Here is an 18250-nt window from a genome sequence, read left to right as displayed (position 1 = left end):
CTTTTTTGTTCAAAATTGCTACAGTTTATTGTTCTGCTATAACTTTTTTTCCCCCATGTCCTTCTCATTTTTATAACTATCTACCCAAATAAGTTGTTATAGTTTGTCTAAACATTTTATCCATCGTTTTTATTTCATTATCATTATTGTTTTATTATCTGTAGCCGTAATTGCATTTCGTTTTTTTCCAGACTTTTTCCGAGCCTACTTTTTTTTTCGAAAATGTGAATAAGATTGATATAATATCCACACTGTATATAGTGATATGATTGCTAAGATTTATATAATATCCACATTGTATATAGTGATATGATTGCTAAGATTTATAAATTAATGTTATATGTGTATTAATATATTTTATCTATCTGCATTGAGGAACTGTTCTGAGGTCGAAGTCAGAGTCACTGGCCATTTACTCTTTTTGGTGGTCATGGAAACCGAGTAGTAGTTCAGTTAATAAATAATTTATATTTTATCTTTAAATATCAGTTGATTACCCAAGTTAAGGCCTTATCTGCAGCGGCAATTTCTTGAAATCATTTCACTTCATGGGCACTGCCGGACGTACGACGGCGAAAGTATCGTACCGCTTGAACAAAACCAGCCGTCACGCTCACAGAGCGACCCGTGCCTCTGTGGCGCGCCTTTGAAAAACATTTTTTTTACAGTTATTTGCTTCTTCTTCTGATGAAAAACACTTTTAAGTTCATAAAATACATTTCTTCTTTGCTTTAGTAATTCATATCGGAATGTGATTCTGAATATGTTAACATCATGTTACTTTAAGCATGAAAAAAGTTTATTTCTTCAAAAAACTAGTTGTGCAGAGTAGCAGCCAGTAAATAGATCTTATTTGTGTAAATATAGAATTCATTCCATGACACATCAATCAAAGCAAAATTCATTCTAGGCTTATTCACCTAGGTATGCTATACTTTTCATGATATTTTCATTGCAACAAAAGTTATCCTCGCATATTGTGCTTGTATTATAGAAGTCTTGTTTAAAATGGATATCGCACAACACACAAAATTATTATTATTTGCAAACATTATAGGTTATCACAGTAAATAATATTAAACTCAGGTATTTTATTGTTTTACATGAGTTACCGACTTGATTTACTTCAGTTTTCTCTGAAGAAAGCCTTTGCTGCCCATCAAATCTAAACAAATTCGAACGCCTTACTCTGATTATGACTATATACTTCAATAGCCTTTGATTACCAGTCTGCCCTGAGAATGAACATAAAAATACACCCAATAGACTTTTTTTGTTGTTTAAATGTTTTTCATGTCAAACACTTAGTAAATTCAGTTTCTTACGAGTTAAAAAGTAAATGTAATCCAAGCCAAAGGATTCAAACAATTATTTATCACCCATTTATCAAGGCTACATATGGTGGTATTTGTTTTATATTTTCACGCATGAACTGGAGTCTCGAAATATGCAGTATATTATACATCATAATCTTACTTCAATGTTACATAAATTTTGTTGTAAACCATCATTGAGATACTCTTTAAACGATTAAATGAGACGACATAAAATAAAAATCAGGAAATATTTGGCATTTTCGCCATTCGGAGATGGTTCGCGCATGCGTGTTGGCGCCCCTAAAGGATAGGTTGGTACGCGTGGGCGGGTGGTGCTCTTTGGCAATAGAATCTGAAATACGGCAGCAAGTTATTGCGAGTTTTTGGCAATTATTGCAGATAATGACGCTGCAGATAAGGCCTTTAGTTTATAATCATTACTGCATGAAACGTGATTCAACAAGAAGCAGCCATTTGTGTTGACATCTTTATTTAGCAGTGACAGATTTTCAAAAAAATACATTACTCTCTCTCTCTAAGCATGACGAAGTATTCACCCTACATCGTTCTGGCTGTGGTTTTGTATTCCACAAGAGCGAGGCATGAACTCTAGCATCTGTCAACTTCCACCAAAGACTTCTACTTCTAGGACATTCTCGAACGACTCACGTGTGATGTACGATAACGGCCAACATCAACAACTGTCAATTCTATTCACCTGCAAATTCACGCTTTCATTGTGTGTATGGACGTCATTGTCTTTTTCTTTGCTCGGATATAATTTTATTCAGAAAACTAAGTACAGGAGAGTATACACGATTTCTTGCGAGCATTAGCCTTATTTAGTAATATCGATATCGATCTCTTGTCCTTAGAAGGGGGTTATTAGTCTCTTAGTTCTCAACATTTAAAAATACTGTTTACATACAAGACCTTTTACCCCAGAAAAGCTTTTATATCTTATATTTAAACCACGAACGAAAAAATATCACATGAAATAATGAGAACGCGATACGGCCGTACGACACCTTGGCTGCCATCGGTACGACACCCAAACAAACCGGGCGCAGACGGCGGCACAGAACCGCTGCAGACGAAAGCAGCGAAAATCTTCAATTACATCCTAATTCATCTGCATTCTCCAAAGCCGACGACCGTCGTCTCTTTCATTTTCGAAAAGCTCAACATCCGCACAATCCACCATGTCGGTCAAGGCAGCGCCAGTGAGGAAGAGCAAGTCGGAATTTAAGGATAAAGAAAAACCCGCTCAGATCCGCGCTAGCAACATCGTAGCCGCCAAAGGTAGGCCGATTATTTTGACAGTCACCTGAGGGACGAGAGAGAGAAAAAAAAAATGTATTTACAAATTGGGGTTAATGATGACGGGGAATGAGTAATGAAAGAGTAAAGGGTAAACGAGCAAAAGTGTCAAAGATTACGGCCGGGGGTGTGGGTGGATCCACGAAGACGGGAGAGCAATGAGTCACGCACAGGTGAAGTTGTTTTGTGCTTGATTTTGCCTTTGCCTCGAGGCTTTTGCGTGCACGTAGGCTTCGACGAGGAATTCCGATCGGGAAAATTGATTTAGGTTAAGAATTATTGGACAAAACGCATAATTGACTTGGGAATTTTGTCTTTGTTTACGTGGGTATCTGATGGGTGTAGTTACATATTTGGCAATTTGGGTGTTATACAGGACCGTAAAATAAAATCGAGATAATCCTTTCTATACCGAAAGTCACACTTGCTACGGGAAAACGTAATGGGAATGCTCGAAATGGGTAATAGTGAAGCTATACACAAATTGGCAAGAGCAACCAAGGAAATTGTATCGAGAATCGACAAGTTTCAAAGCACATGTAGAAAGGTCAGAGTATTTTTGAAGGAGATGCTTTATGATAAGACCTTGTAAACCGAACCGGGCTCGTCAAATAAGTATGGTATTTTTCACAAATATAATGTAAGCTGTCCACTCAACTGTGTGAAGACCTCTTAGTAAAGAGTTTTTGAATGGTAACTTGAATGAGTTCTTCAAAATAATGCTAGATAAGTCCAAATAAATGCTAAAAATAGGAAAGTGACTGTGCACTCTGATGGGTATAAAATCCATATCTGTAAACTGTCGTTGTGCTCATCTTTGTTCATTGTGAATTTTCAAAACTTGAGCAACTTATACAGGCTTTATTATAAGAACTTAAGAAGAACCAGAGAATCAGAATATAGACTAAACATCAAAAACCCTAAAAAAGGATATGATGATGATGAGGATGATTATGAGAATTCATTTAGTCCGGTTATCCATCAGAAATATTTTGTATAGGTGATTAGATTTTAACATGGTTATTGATATTACCAAATTAAAATTGGGGAAATAGTTTTGCCATCTTGCCATTTGAACTCTAACCTCAAGTCCTGGAGGAAATTGACTTGCAGGAGACTGTATACTTATGGAATTGCTATCCTTTCAGCAATACAAACAGATTTTAAGTTTGTGATTAGGTTGCATTGTTGAGTTTTAGGAGATGTCATTCTGCCATCATACTGCATTATGATATTTTTTTCTAAATGACATGAACTTATTAATGAACATGGTTAACTCTACAATCTTTCTCCACACACTCAGGTTCTTTGATTCTCTCATAGTTATATTTGAGTGTCTTTGGGTTAAGTCTGTATTCCTATTTATTTTTGAAATATATATATATATATATATATATATATATATATATATATATATATATATATATATATATATATATATATATATATTAATGTATTTAGATAAATATTAATGTTTTTAGATAAATATATATATTACATATGATTTTTTTTACATGTAGGTGCTTCCACAAAACTTAAATATCAAATAGTTACTCTACCTGACCTCATGTGTTTACCATATCACTCAAATTTTTCTTGCTGAGGCAGGCCACATCTTAAGATTTTCAGCCAGGGCTGAGCATGTTTGGACGTGTGCGCATTTTGTTAAATTTGGGACTTACGAGATATGAGTCATTATTTGATATATTACCTAAATGATTCATATTAGCAGTTGGTATAATATACACACACATAATAGACAAACTTCCAGCTTTTGTTATTGTATTATATTGTCCACTATTTTTACTTCTATTTAGAAAAATAGTATCAGGTCAGGTATGAATTATTATCACTGGGAAAGTAGTTTTTTGAAGTTATAGTACAAAATATAATTCAGTTGTGAAGTAAATGTTTTTAAGAGGGAAAAGTTATCCAGATGGTCCCTAACAATTTCTTTTAGCTTCTCTGTGATGTGTGAGGGGTATGAAATCAGTAGAAACTGCAATTTTTGTTTTGAATGAACTTTTCCTGGGCTTGTGATATGCAGTACAATGCTCCCAGTGTTTTATCTATGGTATCCAATAACTTTTGTTCAACATTTTTCTTGGATTTTGTCCAAGTGTAGACTATGTAATTTTTGTTTTTGTTTTTTTAAGCATATTCTAAGTGGGTTTAGCTAAGCTATGATGTTCAGTTAGGGACATAGACCTAATGCAAGTTTTCCATTATAGAGTAGATAGCCAAGATGTTAATTTTACTGTTCTGAACATGGCATCTGAACTCAGTCATGAGGAAATTCTAGAAAGTAATACATTTCTTTTCCTGACAGCTGTTGCCGATGCCATCAAGACCTCCCTGGGTCCCAGGGGAATGGATAAGATGATCCAGGATAGCAAGGGTGAAGTCACAATCACTAATGATGGTGCAACGATCCTGAAGCAAATGAAGGTTCTGCACCCAGCAGCCAAGATGTTGGTAGAGCTGTCGCAGGCACAGGATGCTGAGGCAGGAGATGGCACCACCAGTGTTGTCATCCTTGCAGGTATGTCATGTACTTGTTTGGAGTTTTTTGCTATTGCTTCAATGAATGATTATTTTCTCGCTAAATATGTTCTTTCAAATTTTACATTTAGACTAGAAATTGTAGTGACTTCTTTCACTATGCTTGTTGAATGTTTTATGTATAGGAAAAACATTTGTCATATTTTTTGTTTATAAAAAGCCTCTTTTTTTCTCATTGGCATTAATATTGTTTCTGGTGCTCTACTCAGGACATTTACCGGTAGGACTATTATATCACTTTGTCAATCTTTTTACTTTACCTTTCAAAATCTTCCCAGGTGCAATGCTGGAAACCTCCCAGAAGCTCTTAACAAAGGGCTTCCACCCAGCTGCCATTTCCGATTCCCTCCTCCATTTCTCTGCCAAGGCAGTGGAAGTCCTGGAGTCCATGGCCATTCCTGTGGATCTCAGTGACCATGCCTCCCTCCTCAAGAGTGCAAACACATCTCTTAATTCTAAGGTATGGAGCTGTTTATGTCAACAAGGGCTAATATTCTTTGCCACAGATTTGATTGGATTAGCCAAGGTACTTTACTCAGGTAATTATTCCTCCCTCTTCCATATTTCAGGTTGTCCATGAACACTCAGGCATGTTGGCCCCAATGGCTGTGGATGCCGTGCTGAAAATTGTGGACCCCGCTAAAGACACCAATGTAGATCTCAAGGATATCCGCATTCTGAAGAAGCTAGGGGAGACTGTAGAGGATTCCCAGCTGGTGGACGGCATTGTTTTCACACAGAAGGCCCAGGGTCAAGGAGGACCCAACAAGGTGGAGAAGGCAAAGATTGGCCTCATCCAGTTCTGCATTTCCCCTCCTAAGACTGATGTAAGTGGCTTGCACAGCAGGGTTTGGAGACAGGCATTTCCACTACTTTCCTCCTAGGCTTTCTAGTTTAGATTATCTTCTTCACTATTCACTATAGGCTTGACATTTAATTCTTTGCATTGTTTCTTGTTTAATGTTTCTTTTGAATTCATTCCTTTTAGTGAGTTTTTTCTTCAACATATGTAGTAGTCACATACTGATAATGCATTCTATGTTTGCAGATGGATAACACTGTTCTCATCAGGGACTACACTGCCATGGACCGTGTGCTTCGTGAAGAGCGCCAATATATCCTTAACATTACCAAGAAGATTAAGGCTGCTGGCTGCAATGTCCTTCTCATCCAGAAATCTATTCTCAGGTATTTTTCTTTGTTAGGGTAAACTTGTTTTCAACTGGGGTTTCATAGGAATTCTGTTGTCTGAACTGTAAGAACAAAATTTTAAATAGATTTTTTTAATTGGGTATATTTTTATTTCATTTTATTTTTTTTTTCTAGGGATGCAGTGAGTGACTTGGCTCTTCATCTCCTAGCCAAGCAGAAAATTATGGTTGTGAAGGATATTGAGCGGGAAGACATCGAGTTTGTCTGCAAGACCCTGGGTTGCCGTCCTGTTGCCTCCCTTGACCATTTCACACCAGAGAGTTTAGGCACTGCAGAATTAGCAGAAGAAATTCAGGCAGGCACAAGTAAATTTGTGAAAGTGACAGGTGTACAGAACCCAGGAAGAACTGTTTCTATCTTGCTTCGTGGTAGCAACAAGCAGGTGAGGTCTCATAGTTGCCTGTTAGTCAAAAAATTATCACTATTCAGTAAAAGGAAAGTTGCTTGATGTAAATATTGGTGCAAAGATGCTTGCCTTCAAATCTATAGTATTTGATAATGGACAAAGTCTTTATTTAAATGTATTTGCAGAATTGGAAAGGAATATACTTTCTACTTATTTGTTACAGGTGCTGGAAGAGGCAGATCGGTCACTTCACGATGCTCTTTGTGTTATCCGTTGCCTCGTGAAGAAGAGGTTCCTCATCCCAGGTGGAGGAGCCCCTGAGTCAGAGCTCTCTGTCAAGTTGACACAGTTTGCTCAAACTCTTAAAGGCATGGATGCCTACTGCTTTAGGTGAGGATTGTTCTCTTCTTTTATTTATATATCTTTTTCTCCTTTTCTTATCTTTCTGTCCGTGAAATATTGCTGATTTCATAAAGATTGGTGTGGTTTTGTTGAATTTTGGTCTGTATTTATCATTTCATTTTGCAGAGCCTTTGCTGAAGCTTTGGAAGTAATACCAGGCATCCTTGCTGAGAATGCTGGTCTCAGTCCGATCTCAACTGTAACGGAATTGCGCAACAGACATGCCCGAGGAGAGACTCACGCTGGAATCAATGTTCGTAAGGTAAGTTTTATACTTTTTTCTTTTTCGTCTCTCTCTTAGCAAGAACAATTTTATGTCCATAAAAGTTTGAGACAACATAGAAATATAGGTGACTTTGTACAGATTAGCATTTTAATGAGGATATATACTAATGGGATACAAGATTTTGACTTGATTTATTTATATGTATATTTTATTTATTTACAGGGAAGCATCAGTAACATCATTGATGAGAATGTGCTGCAGCCACTTTTGGTGTCTACGTCTGCCATTACTTTGGCAGCTGAGTGTGTGCGGTCAATTCTTAAGATTGATGATATTGTAAGTATCAAGGGAACTTTCTAAAAATATAAAGGGGTTGTCATTAAGTTTGGATTAATGATTTTTATTCATGTGGTAATTTCAGTGTCCATTATTCAAGAATGGTTTAATTTTTTAGATTTTTTAATGTATATGTATATATGTATATAATACATTATGTGTCAGAGAAAGTTCAGACACTAAGTGTTTCTAATTGAACAAGTGACTGATAATGGAAATGTCCTATATATTTATTATATTAACAACTCTTTCAGGTGAATGTGATACGCTAGATAACCTGACCCAGCCTGGGATGTCAACAGTTGGTCAGCTTGCCCAAGTGCTTTAACGTCGTCAACCTCTGCATTAACCTCTGCCCTTTCTTCTGCTCGTCACAACTACTTTTTTCACTGTATCTCCCAGTGTGCTCTATTCACCATTATTGTAAATTTACTTATTAATAAACAATAAACCATTGTCTATGTTTCTCATGAACAGGAGATATTGAATTTATTAAGAGCTATTTTATTAACATGTTAACAATATTACAAAATCAGTATACCATTTGTGGCGTCTACTACTCATTCAGTTTTCATTGTACTTGGGGAGGAAAGGGAAATCTCTGTTTGATGGAAGTCACATTAGGATTAGAAACAAAGTCAATTTATAAACAGTCTGGCTGGTGTGTACATGGAATTTCAGGTGACAGTTTTCCAGTAACTCAAGCTGACTGTGATGGCTCTTGTCTTTCATTATTATTTAAGTCACATATTCTTACATTTACATAACTAGAAGTTATAAGTAAAATTTATAAAGAATAACATGGAGGACTATAAAAGCTAAAATTTATTTCTTTAAAGTTTGGCTAGTTAGAATAAGGTCGAACTCATGACAAGTGGTCTTAGGTTTATGAAGACTTATGTATGGAAGCATATTTATGCTATGCTGTTTCACCAGAGCTGTGAATATTGATGCAAGAATTTAGTTATCATTTTTTGCTTGTATCTACTTTTTAAATATATTATTTTGCTTATTATAATATTCATGGTTCATAATGAAAGTTGCAACATTTGGTGTATATAATTATTTTGATTAAGACTTATCAGAACATGGAGGAGAAATTGTCCCAAATTTTCATTAAATTGATCATCTGCCGAGTATCCTTCACCTATAAGACCGGTATATGAAAATACACTAGCGCTTGACAACAAATACGCATCAAGGAACAGTAAATTTCTACAATAGGTTGAAGTCTAGCATGATTTTTTTTCTTTTTCTCTCATTCCTTTCTTCCTATACTATTTTTTCCATTATATTAAAAACATGGAAACCAGTTTTAATCAGAGCTTGATTGTAAAGTCCATAAATTTGATATAGTGTCGCATGTATATCACACATGAAGATATAATTTAGAAAAATGAAATGTTTAGAAATGATAAATCATAATTTTCTAACCTGAATTGTATAGTACCCCATTCAATAACCAACCATCCAATTTGAATGTTCCTTGTTTTTTTATAAAGAATATCAGAAGGATTATAGAACCAAGTTGATTTGCTGAATTAAAATCTGAGCCTCAAAGCTGCAGCCTTTTTCGAAGATAAAGCTCGGAAATGAAGGATTTCTTATGGTTGATTTCAAATCCAGTACCTATGTGATAATGGATTTGTGATTGTACCGTGGCTCGTAAAGACGAAAAATTAAAAAGGGAGGGCTTCTGACGTATCACAAAAACCTTGAAGGTAAATAAAATAACGTAATTCAATACTCCAACCTTTCCATTTTTCATTTGATTATCAGTAAACACTTCTTTAATAAAGAAACTTTACCACCTAACTCTTTTTTCTTCGGTCAATATGAAAACTCCAATAAACAGTAAATATTTATTGTTTATACATTATGATACATTACATTTACATCAGTGAGCCAAGTGGCCATGGCCCCAGGCAGAATCCGAGAGGAAGAATTCTTTAGAGGCAATTGCATAGCCTAGAAGATGAACACCAAAAGGAATACTAAAGAAGCATAATCACATAATCACAGATAAAAGAGCAAAAATGATAATGTAACAGAAAGCAGGTCATTCACATACATCCAAGAGTATCCAAGTAGAGTCATAGGAGACTCTACATCATTTTTTTATATATTTTGCTTTATTTCATATATTTTTGTATAACAAGTCATTAGCAGAAAAAAAACAAAAGAAATAATGACTTTAAATCATCACAGTGGAATCTCACTTAACATCGATCTCCATCTCCTAATCAATAATTATAAAATCAGAATTTTATATATAGCATAAACGAAATAGCATTCATCAAAATATCGAAAGAAAAAAAAATAGCATTCATATTTCCTCCATGCCCAATTTGTTTGCGTGAGTTAGCACATAAGGCACATATTTTGTGATCACAGACCCATAAAATTTTGAAGAATATCAAGTATAGTCAACAATCCACAGGAATATATGTTGAAACAATACGCTTTATGATGATTGTGACAGAATACTAGCAAGGCCTTCAAGAGAATATGCTACTAAGTCTGTCATGGTTTGAGCTCGTATGACAGTAAGAGTATTCAATCAAAAATAATATATGAGCACGTAAATCATTGGTCCTATACATGGTTATGATTTGTTACATCTAATATGTTCCTAATAGAATTAACACATCCTTAGCTGGGACACGTCAAAAAAGGATAATGGACACAGTTACCTGTGACGCTTTTCGTATTTCAAAACGCAATGAAAAGGGACATTTCCAACAATATTCATTCGTTGGCAACAGTGTCCAGAGGCTACGTAAATAAATTCTAAAACCCTATCAAAATTTTAGGAGCTGTATATGCTGTTCATGGGTTGTAAGTTAACATTTTCTTCTGCTCCCCTGAAGCGGCTGCTCCTGACAGATCCCATGCCGTAGTGGTCACTTTCTGTCTCGTAGGCCTCGTTCACGTTCCCACCAAACACTCTCTGGTGGTCTGCCTCGGAGGCGATGGATGTCCTTGTTCGAGGCTGAGGAAATAGCAGGGAATGCGTTAGGTAGCGAAAACATATTACACGGACAAAATGGGTAAGAATTTGTAGCATTTGTAAAAGCTGGATCCTGGGGTATTTTCGTGTGGTCAGAGGAAGGTGATGGAGAGTGTAACTGCAAAAAAATACATTACTGACACTGGATGAGTTTTGCGTGCATGTGCAATGGTTAAACAGGGTGTGAGGTTTAATTGCAGTAATATAAAGTGGTGGAGTAGATGTCATGATGTAATATGAAATCTGAATGGATTAGATAACATAGAGAGAGAGAGAGAGAGAGAGAGAGAGAGAGAGAGAGAGAGAGAGAGAGAGAGAGAGAGAGAGAGAGAGAGAGAGAGAGAGAGAGAGAGAGAGAGAGAGAGAGAGAGAGAGAGAGAGAGAGAGAGAGAAGAGAGAGGAGAGAGAGAGAGAGAGAGAGAGAGAGAGAGAGAGAGAGAGAGAGAGAGAGAGAGAGAGAGAGAGAGAGAGAGAGAGAGAGAGAGAGAAACATGCTAATTATTTTATATACAAAAGTAGAGGTAAATTTCCCAGATTTCACAATTCTTTATACATAACATAATATAATACAAGAAAATATCCATGCCTTTTACCTTGCACTTATTTCAGTATCATGACATACAGCACATGCATAAAAAATAAAGCATTAATATCTACATACACTTTAATAAAAGTAGAAAAAAAAGGTTTAGCTAACATGTTAAATTTTGTCCAAATCTACCACGACTTAATTTTTTTGTATTAATGTACAGTATAAATATAATTACATCATAAATGATGTCTAATTAAATACAGGCAAAAGTAAAACAAACAAGAAAAGTTATCCGTACCAGAATATGTATACATACCTAATACATTTACAAGTAAATGGTAATACCAGAGCACATGCATGCCGAAAGCAAGTGAAAATATCAATGGAATTTGAAGCTACTGGAAAAGCAAGATTAAAACCATCAATAGCATTTAGTCCCAAACATGATTCTATCAAATGCTAAAGAAGTTAGTATATATACAAAAATATATATACACACACATGCACCCCCCCCCAAAAAAAAAAAAAGAAGAAGCAAGAGAATGGCCAGAGGTAAAGCATCTTAACCGATTCTAAAGGCAGCAACGAGTAAGAATGACCTCAGGGCCGAATCGACCGCTGGCGAAAGTGAAGTACCAGCTAAAAGTGGTGATGAGAGGGATACGGATGAGTGGAGAGAGGAGAGGCGAAGACACGCTGGTTATCCGCGTCTGAAGTGATGGAAGACCTGGACCTTGGCTGTAGAGAGGAAAAGGGGGAGACCGCGGAACGTTAATGCTTCACCTTAGGAAGTTAGGAAGCACTTTTTTTTCTTTTCTTTTTTATTTATCTATTTATTTGTTTATTTATTAATTATCTTTTTTTTTTTTTTTTTTTTTTTTTGGGGGGGGGGGGTTGTGTTTATGTAAGTGTGTGTATCCGTGCGTGTGTTTGTGTGTGTGGCGTGTGTGTATGCTCGCGCGCGCGCGCGTGTGTGTATGTGTGTATGTGTGTGTGTGTGTGTGTGTGTTTGTGTGTGTGTGTGTGTGTGTGTGTGTGTGTGTGTGTGTGTGTGTGTGTGTGTGTGTGTGTGTGTGTGTGTGTGTGTGTGTGTGTGGTGTAATGATCATCATTTTGGGAGATTTCTTTATAGGCGAAAATTTACTTGCGCGCAACAAAATTTGCTTGACAATTCCCGATTAATATTAAAAATCGGGATTTTTAAAACTGATCATTCCTTCGGTATTTTAATTTTTGAAAGTAAAAGGAAGCAATCGCTCGGAATGCCAAAAAGTTGTAAGAGCGAGTATAAAGGCAGTCAATATCAGTTTAAAGCAAAGCTTATTTGTATCATTATCAAGCCACACTTGGATTTTTTCAGTTCATCTGCTATAAATATCATACGTCATTTAACAGAAGTGAGTAGGAGTGCACAGAATCATGCAATGTTATCATGCAATATTATGGCATGCAACACACAAACTCTGATATATGTGAATGTTACATAATCATACAAAGATACGAAACAATATGGAGAAAAGAAAAACAAAAAACGGCAAAGTACGAATATATACAGAAATACAAAAAAAATGACATAGGACAAATCACAAGAGCAGGAGAAGAATTCATTAAGAGAAAAACAAAACATAACAAAGAGGATCTGCCAGGAAATACAACCCAACAAAGGAATCGTAATCACACCCACAATTAAGAATAAAAATCAAAGTTCACGGCACTTCAGATTAATCAAACCCGACAAAGTGGACTTTATCAGACGTATAAATTATCCCAAAATAATCCGAATACTTTTTTTTTTACCTTTCTCTAACTCAAGATTTCGACCTCTGGTGCAAAGGAGGCACGCTGTATAAAGGGAAATTGAAGTTTACATTCCCCTGAACAATTAATAAAATTGCTCTTTTGGTGCCAATATCAACAAATATGCTCTTGTATAGTTATCCAATGTCCGTTCTAGATAGTGAATAGTGACTGACCATAGCTGAATATAGCACATGATTAGATGAAAGTTTTTTTTTTTTTACAAAAGAGAGCAACTCAAATATTCACAAATATTACTTCTAAAATAAATGCCATCGGTTTCAGAAAAATAATGCATATTTCATGTTACTTTTTCTTCCTGTGTGCGACATAACAGCATCTTTCCAGGCCTTACCTTCTTTGCCCCGAGGGTCTGGATCTTCGACTGGCGCCTCTCCTGCACCACGGTTTCTCGACGTTCAGCCAAGGCCTTGATGGTCTCACGGCGCATGCTCAGTCGGCGCATGTTACCCAGCACGGGCGTCTCTGCAGAAGTGTAACAGTTAATCTCCTGTCGCGGTGAGTGCGTTCATTTCGTTTAAATCATGCTGGGGTGAATTCTATGTGATTTGGTACAAACCTGGATTATTTCTTGATAAACTTGTAATAGTCTGTGATATTTTAAAGATCGAATTACTATAGGGGAAGGAAAATTCAAGAAAATTGTCTTCTGAGGCACGAAGAGTACACTATCTTCACATGTCCAAAAAATACAGTTTAATCCTCACCGGTCTCGTTGCCGTTCTCTGCCGCCTCCGCCGAGATGCTGAAGAACCTCTTCTTGAAGGCCACGTCGAGCGTGCCGATGGCCTGCTTCTTCTGCCTGTGGCGCTCGAGGTTGTGGATGGTCCTCCTCCTGCCGAGCTGCCCGTCGTTCATGCTCTCGTTCTCGTAGTCGCCGTCGATGCCCTTCAGTTTCTGAAGTTGTCTCACGATGTCCACGGCGTTCCTCTCAATGAAGGCGTCTTCGGTGGTGTCTTCGGCCTAGCGAGGAAAGAGAGAGAGGCATGGCGTCAGAGGCTTAAACACCGAGGCTTCGGTAACTATGGAAACTCCTCCACAAGCATTATTCCTTCTCATCACTCTAATGCATATCCATTCCACCTTTTATCTACCTTTAATTCCACAAGTATTTCAGTTTTAATCTACCCTTTCTCCACCCCCCCCATCCCCACCCTCTCCCCATACGCTTCGCCCTTTCCCACCCCTCCCTCGCTAGACCTACCTTCTTGTTGCAGCAGGTCAGCTCCGTGGAGGCCAGGATATGCGAAATGGTGCCGAAGCGATGGAACAACATGGCCACGAACTGGATGATCAGAATCAAGGCGAAGAAGAACACGAACACCAAACCAATGGGTTCTAACTGCAGGTATTCTTGCGTGATGGTCACCTGAAGCCAAGGTTTAGATTAATGGCTGTTTCTTTATCATTTATCAATTATGGATATTATTATTATTATTATCAAAGGTTTAAGGGATTCATATCTATACTGAATGACGTATAAACACCAATAGATAAATCTTAAATTCACTCCCTAGACTATAATTACCATTAAATCATATCAAAATAGTCTCAAATAGGCTATCCCTTTCCAATAACATATCCCATTAATATTACATATAAATGAAACCCAAATTGAACTTTAAACTATTTTTTAAATGATTTAATCTTAAGTTTGCAGTAAATGGATCAATGAAAGTGGCATCCATGCAAGGCAAAGGCCAAACATTATATCTTAAAAACTATTTCTATCCATGCACAGTAAGGACATAATCATGGTAACAGTGAACATATTCATGGTCATTGTAAAAGAAAATGGTGATGTGAATTATGAAAACTATAAAATCTGCAATAAGAATGATGACTGGTAATAGTAATGACGATATTAATAAGAACAATAACGACAAACATTATAATACCGATCATAATAGTAAAAATAAATATAACAATAATGAAAATGATGATAATAATAATAATAGCAACAACAGCAACAACAATAATAATAATAGTAATAAAAACAATGATGATAAAAATATGATGATGATGATGATGATGATGATGATGATGATGATGATAATAATAAATAATGATAATAATAATAACAATAATTACAATAAAATAATAATAATAATGATAATAATGATAATAACAATAATAATAATGAAAATAATAATAATAATGATTATGATAAAAATAATAATGATAATAATAATAATAATAATTATGATAAAAATAATAATGATAATGATAATAATAATTAAAAACAATAATATCAATAATGGTAATAAAAAAGTAATGATTATAAAATAATAGCAATAATGATAATCATAACAATACTACTACAGCTACTCTTAATAATAATAATAATATCAATAACAATCATCTTCACAATAATAAACATAATGATAAATTAGTAATCATAACAACAAGAACAACACCAATAATAACAAAAATATTTTATCATATCTTATCAAAATGAAAAAGCTACTTGGTATAATAATTAACAATATGCTTTCTATAATCCGTATCACCGATATCATCATTATTTGCATGGTCATCATTAATATCATCATTACCAATACCTTTTTTTATTCATCATTTTCTTAAATATCCTAACCAACCCAAGAAAAAAAACATATATGGTCGTATATATTTATATATATATATATATATGAATAAGAATCTTCATGCACTCATCACGAAGACCTGTCATGCACTGTGGGGAGGGAGGGAGGGAGGGAGATGAGAGAGAAAAGGGATCAATCATCATCTGAAAAAAGGAAGTTAGTTGAGACTTATTCGGTGGGAGGGTGGAGAGAGGGGAGGGGAGGGGAAGGGGGGGGGGAGGGAGGGAGGAGGGGAGAGGGGAGGGGAGAGGGGAGGGAAGCTGAGGAGGGTAAACCGATATGTGGTTCGAGACTTCAGATTCGTCGTGCTTCCTGCGTGAAGGTGTGTGTAGGGGGGGGGGGTCAGAATGAAATGAAAATAGATAGATAGATAAATAGATAAATAGAGAGAGAGAGAGAGAGAGAGAGAGAGAGAGAGAGAGAGAGAGAGAGAGAGAGAGAGAGAGAGAGAGAGAGAGAGAGAGAGAGAGAGAGAGAGAGAGAGAGAGAGAGAGAAGAGAGAGAGGAGAGAGAGAGAGAGAGAGAGAGAGAGAGAGAGAGAGAGAGAGAGAGAGAGAGAGAGAGTGTGAGAGTGTGAATGAGAGAGAGAGAAAAGAGAGAGAGAGAGAGAGAGAGAGAGAGAGAGAGAGAGAGAGAGAGAGAGAGAGAGAGAGAGAGAGAGAGAGAGAGAGAGAGAGAGAGAGAGAGAGAGAGAGAGAGAGAGAGAGAGAGAGTGAGTGAGTAAGAGAGAGAGAATGAGGAAGAATGAGAGTGAGAGAATATCAGAGAGAATGAGAAAGTTTGAGAGTGAGAGAGAAAGCATGAGGAAGAGGCAGTTGTTGTGGCTGCTTTAAGATCTATCCGGACTTGAGTTTCTACATCCGTTACAGGCCCTACAGCTGCATGTGTTGTAGACTTCGCGACGAAGGAATTCGGGGACTAAGGGTGTCTCTGCACGACCCTATAGACGAGCCAGATGTGCGGCCCTCGTGCTAAGCTTCTGGACCTTGTGGCATTCAGCTCGCTGACTTTATTGTCTTTGTCATACAATGCTCAGTTCGGTCAGTCAGTACTCTAAGATGTTCTGTATAATTTGCTCCAAACCCTTCTGTGTCGGTGCAAAGATCCGGGCAATAAGCATAATTCATGTGTGTCAGACAATGTCCTAGACAATGTGCAACCAGCCTTTGGAATGTATCTGTGATGAATCATTCTGTATTATAGTGAGAATATTTCAAATGACTCGAACAAATCTATCCACCAAGTTGACATTAAAGTGTATGAAGATTTTGATCCCAGGCTGGTTAATCATTACTCCAGATATACTACCCAATTCTCTGTGGTAAAGATTATTCAGCAATCAGCAAACTACAGATCAAGCCAGCTTCAACATGTGACAGCTGATCAAACCCCAGTGTGTTGTCACAGACCTTTGCAATCATATATGAAACAGATGTGAATACCCAAACAGCACAAAATACTCTAAAACCCTTCACTGGTAAGTACGAGAATTGTACGTTCCCTGTCAAGCATTACCAAGTCACACTTTAACTACTACGCAATGCATAGCCAAAAATACCTTGTATACTTCCCCAAGGAGCTAAAGACAAGTCACACAGTAGCAATACTTCTTAATTCAAACCTTCAGGTAAGTTACACAAGATACAGAGCTAGAAATTGTACTGTAAAAAATGTTGACTACTATGTCTTTCAGTTCATGCAGCACCTTAAGACAGATGTATTGTCCCTTCAAGAATGCCAAAAGTAAATAATGTAGCTACATAGATTGATGGCTGTGAGAGTTCAAATTGGGTCACCTACTCAGGATGTTATCAAGCAAACGGACCAGAGTATCCTACACAGGGGGTAACTGACGGGGTCAAAAAGGGTCATACAAATAAGTTGGTCGCTAGAAGATAAGGTCAACTTCTAGAAAACTCAGTGCAGTCGGGTCAAAGAAGCGAATCAGAAAAAAGAGATCATGGTACAATTGTAGTAATAGAATGATAGAACTGCCACCACATCAATTTGATGCTGAAACCAGTACATGAGAAGGCAAGATGATATTTCATGACGATATAAAAAGAGATTTCCGAAAGGATCTTACCATTAACCAAAACGAAGTAAAAATATATTTAAACTACAGATGCATTTCTGCTAGATTAAGTGTCATGGGTTTCGTGACTAGAAAACTTCCTCACAGGTTCCAAAGCTAAAGCGTGAGCCAATATCACTTCTGTTTTAGTTTTTTTTTCTTTACCACATGACACCTAAGAGCAGATATACAACTATCCATACTACGTCTGATGACTTTTTTCTGAAAGAAGTTTTAGTCAGGCAGACACCATGCCAGGTCAGTGTTAACATGCTAGGTCACGCAGGTTGTCATGCTGGGTCATAGGGTGTTAGGCCGGGTCAAGAGCTTCGCAGACTATAAACGCCTAGGGCTAAATGTAATTGCAATTGTCCTTTAATCTGCCATGCCCATAGTGGAACTTGCCAACGTAACAGAAATATCTTGTGACAGAAGTTCCTGGTAATGCTGGGAATTATTTTTTTTTCTTATCAAATACTTTGTCAAACAT

The 18250-nt window shown here is 36.7% G+C and overlaps 2 protein-coding genes across 11 annotated transcripts in view; one reads left to right on the top strand and one right to left on the bottom strand.

Annotated features, from left to right (window-relative positions):
- Positions 1–2352: 2352 nt before the first annotated feature.
- Positions 2353–8212, top strand: CCT4 (chaperonin containing TCP1 subunit 4). Its single transcript, XM_043028775.2, has 10 exons — positions 2353–2618; positions 4966–5178; positions 5477–5658; positions 5768–6025; positions 6247–6386; positions 6525–6792; positions 6980–7146; positions 7285–7420; positions 7607–7720; positions 7975–8212. Exons 1-10 carry the CDS (start codon positions 2519–2521, stop codon positions 7990–7992), a joined length of 1596 nt encoding a protein of 531 aa, XP_042884709.1. The 5' UTR covers positions 2353–2518; the 3' UTR covers positions 7993–8212.
- Positions 8213–9568: 1356 nt separating this feature from the next.
- The window catches only part of kkv (hyaluronan synthase-like protein kkv), a 68428-nt gene continuing 59746 nt past the window's right edge, over positions 9569–18250 (bottom strand). For 6 of the 10 annotated variants that reach the window (XM_086539904.1, XM_086539905.1, XM_043028768.2 and 3 more), the window contains exons 24-27: positions 14285–14449; positions 13788–14043; positions 13415–13545; positions 9569–10712 (exon numbers count right to left, since the gene is read on the bottom strand). In XM_086539904.1, coding sequence (XP_086396030.1) covers positions 10530–10712; positions 13415–13545; positions 13788–14043; positions 14285–14449 — 735 coding nt within the window. In that variant the 3' untranslated portion in view covers positions 9569–10529. Of the gene's footprint in view, positions 10713–11861; positions 12001–13059; positions 13105–13414; positions 13546–13787; positions 14044–14284; positions 14450–18250 lie in introns of all 10 variants that reach the window. The other 4 variants (XM_086539908.1, XM_043028773.2, XM_086539906.1 and 1 more) reach the window with 3 other exon arrangements.

Source organism: Penaeus japonicus, unplaced genomic scaffold, assembly GCF_977035675.1.
Source record: "Penaeus japonicus unplaced genomic scaffold, GWHDUDI00000001_assembly GWHDUDI00000009, whole genome shotgun sequence".
Lineage (NCBI taxonomy): Eukaryota > Metazoa > Arthropoda > Malacostraca > Decapoda > Penaeidae > Penaeus > Penaeus japonicus.
This window is presented reverse-complemented; position numbering and strand designations above follow the sequence as displayed.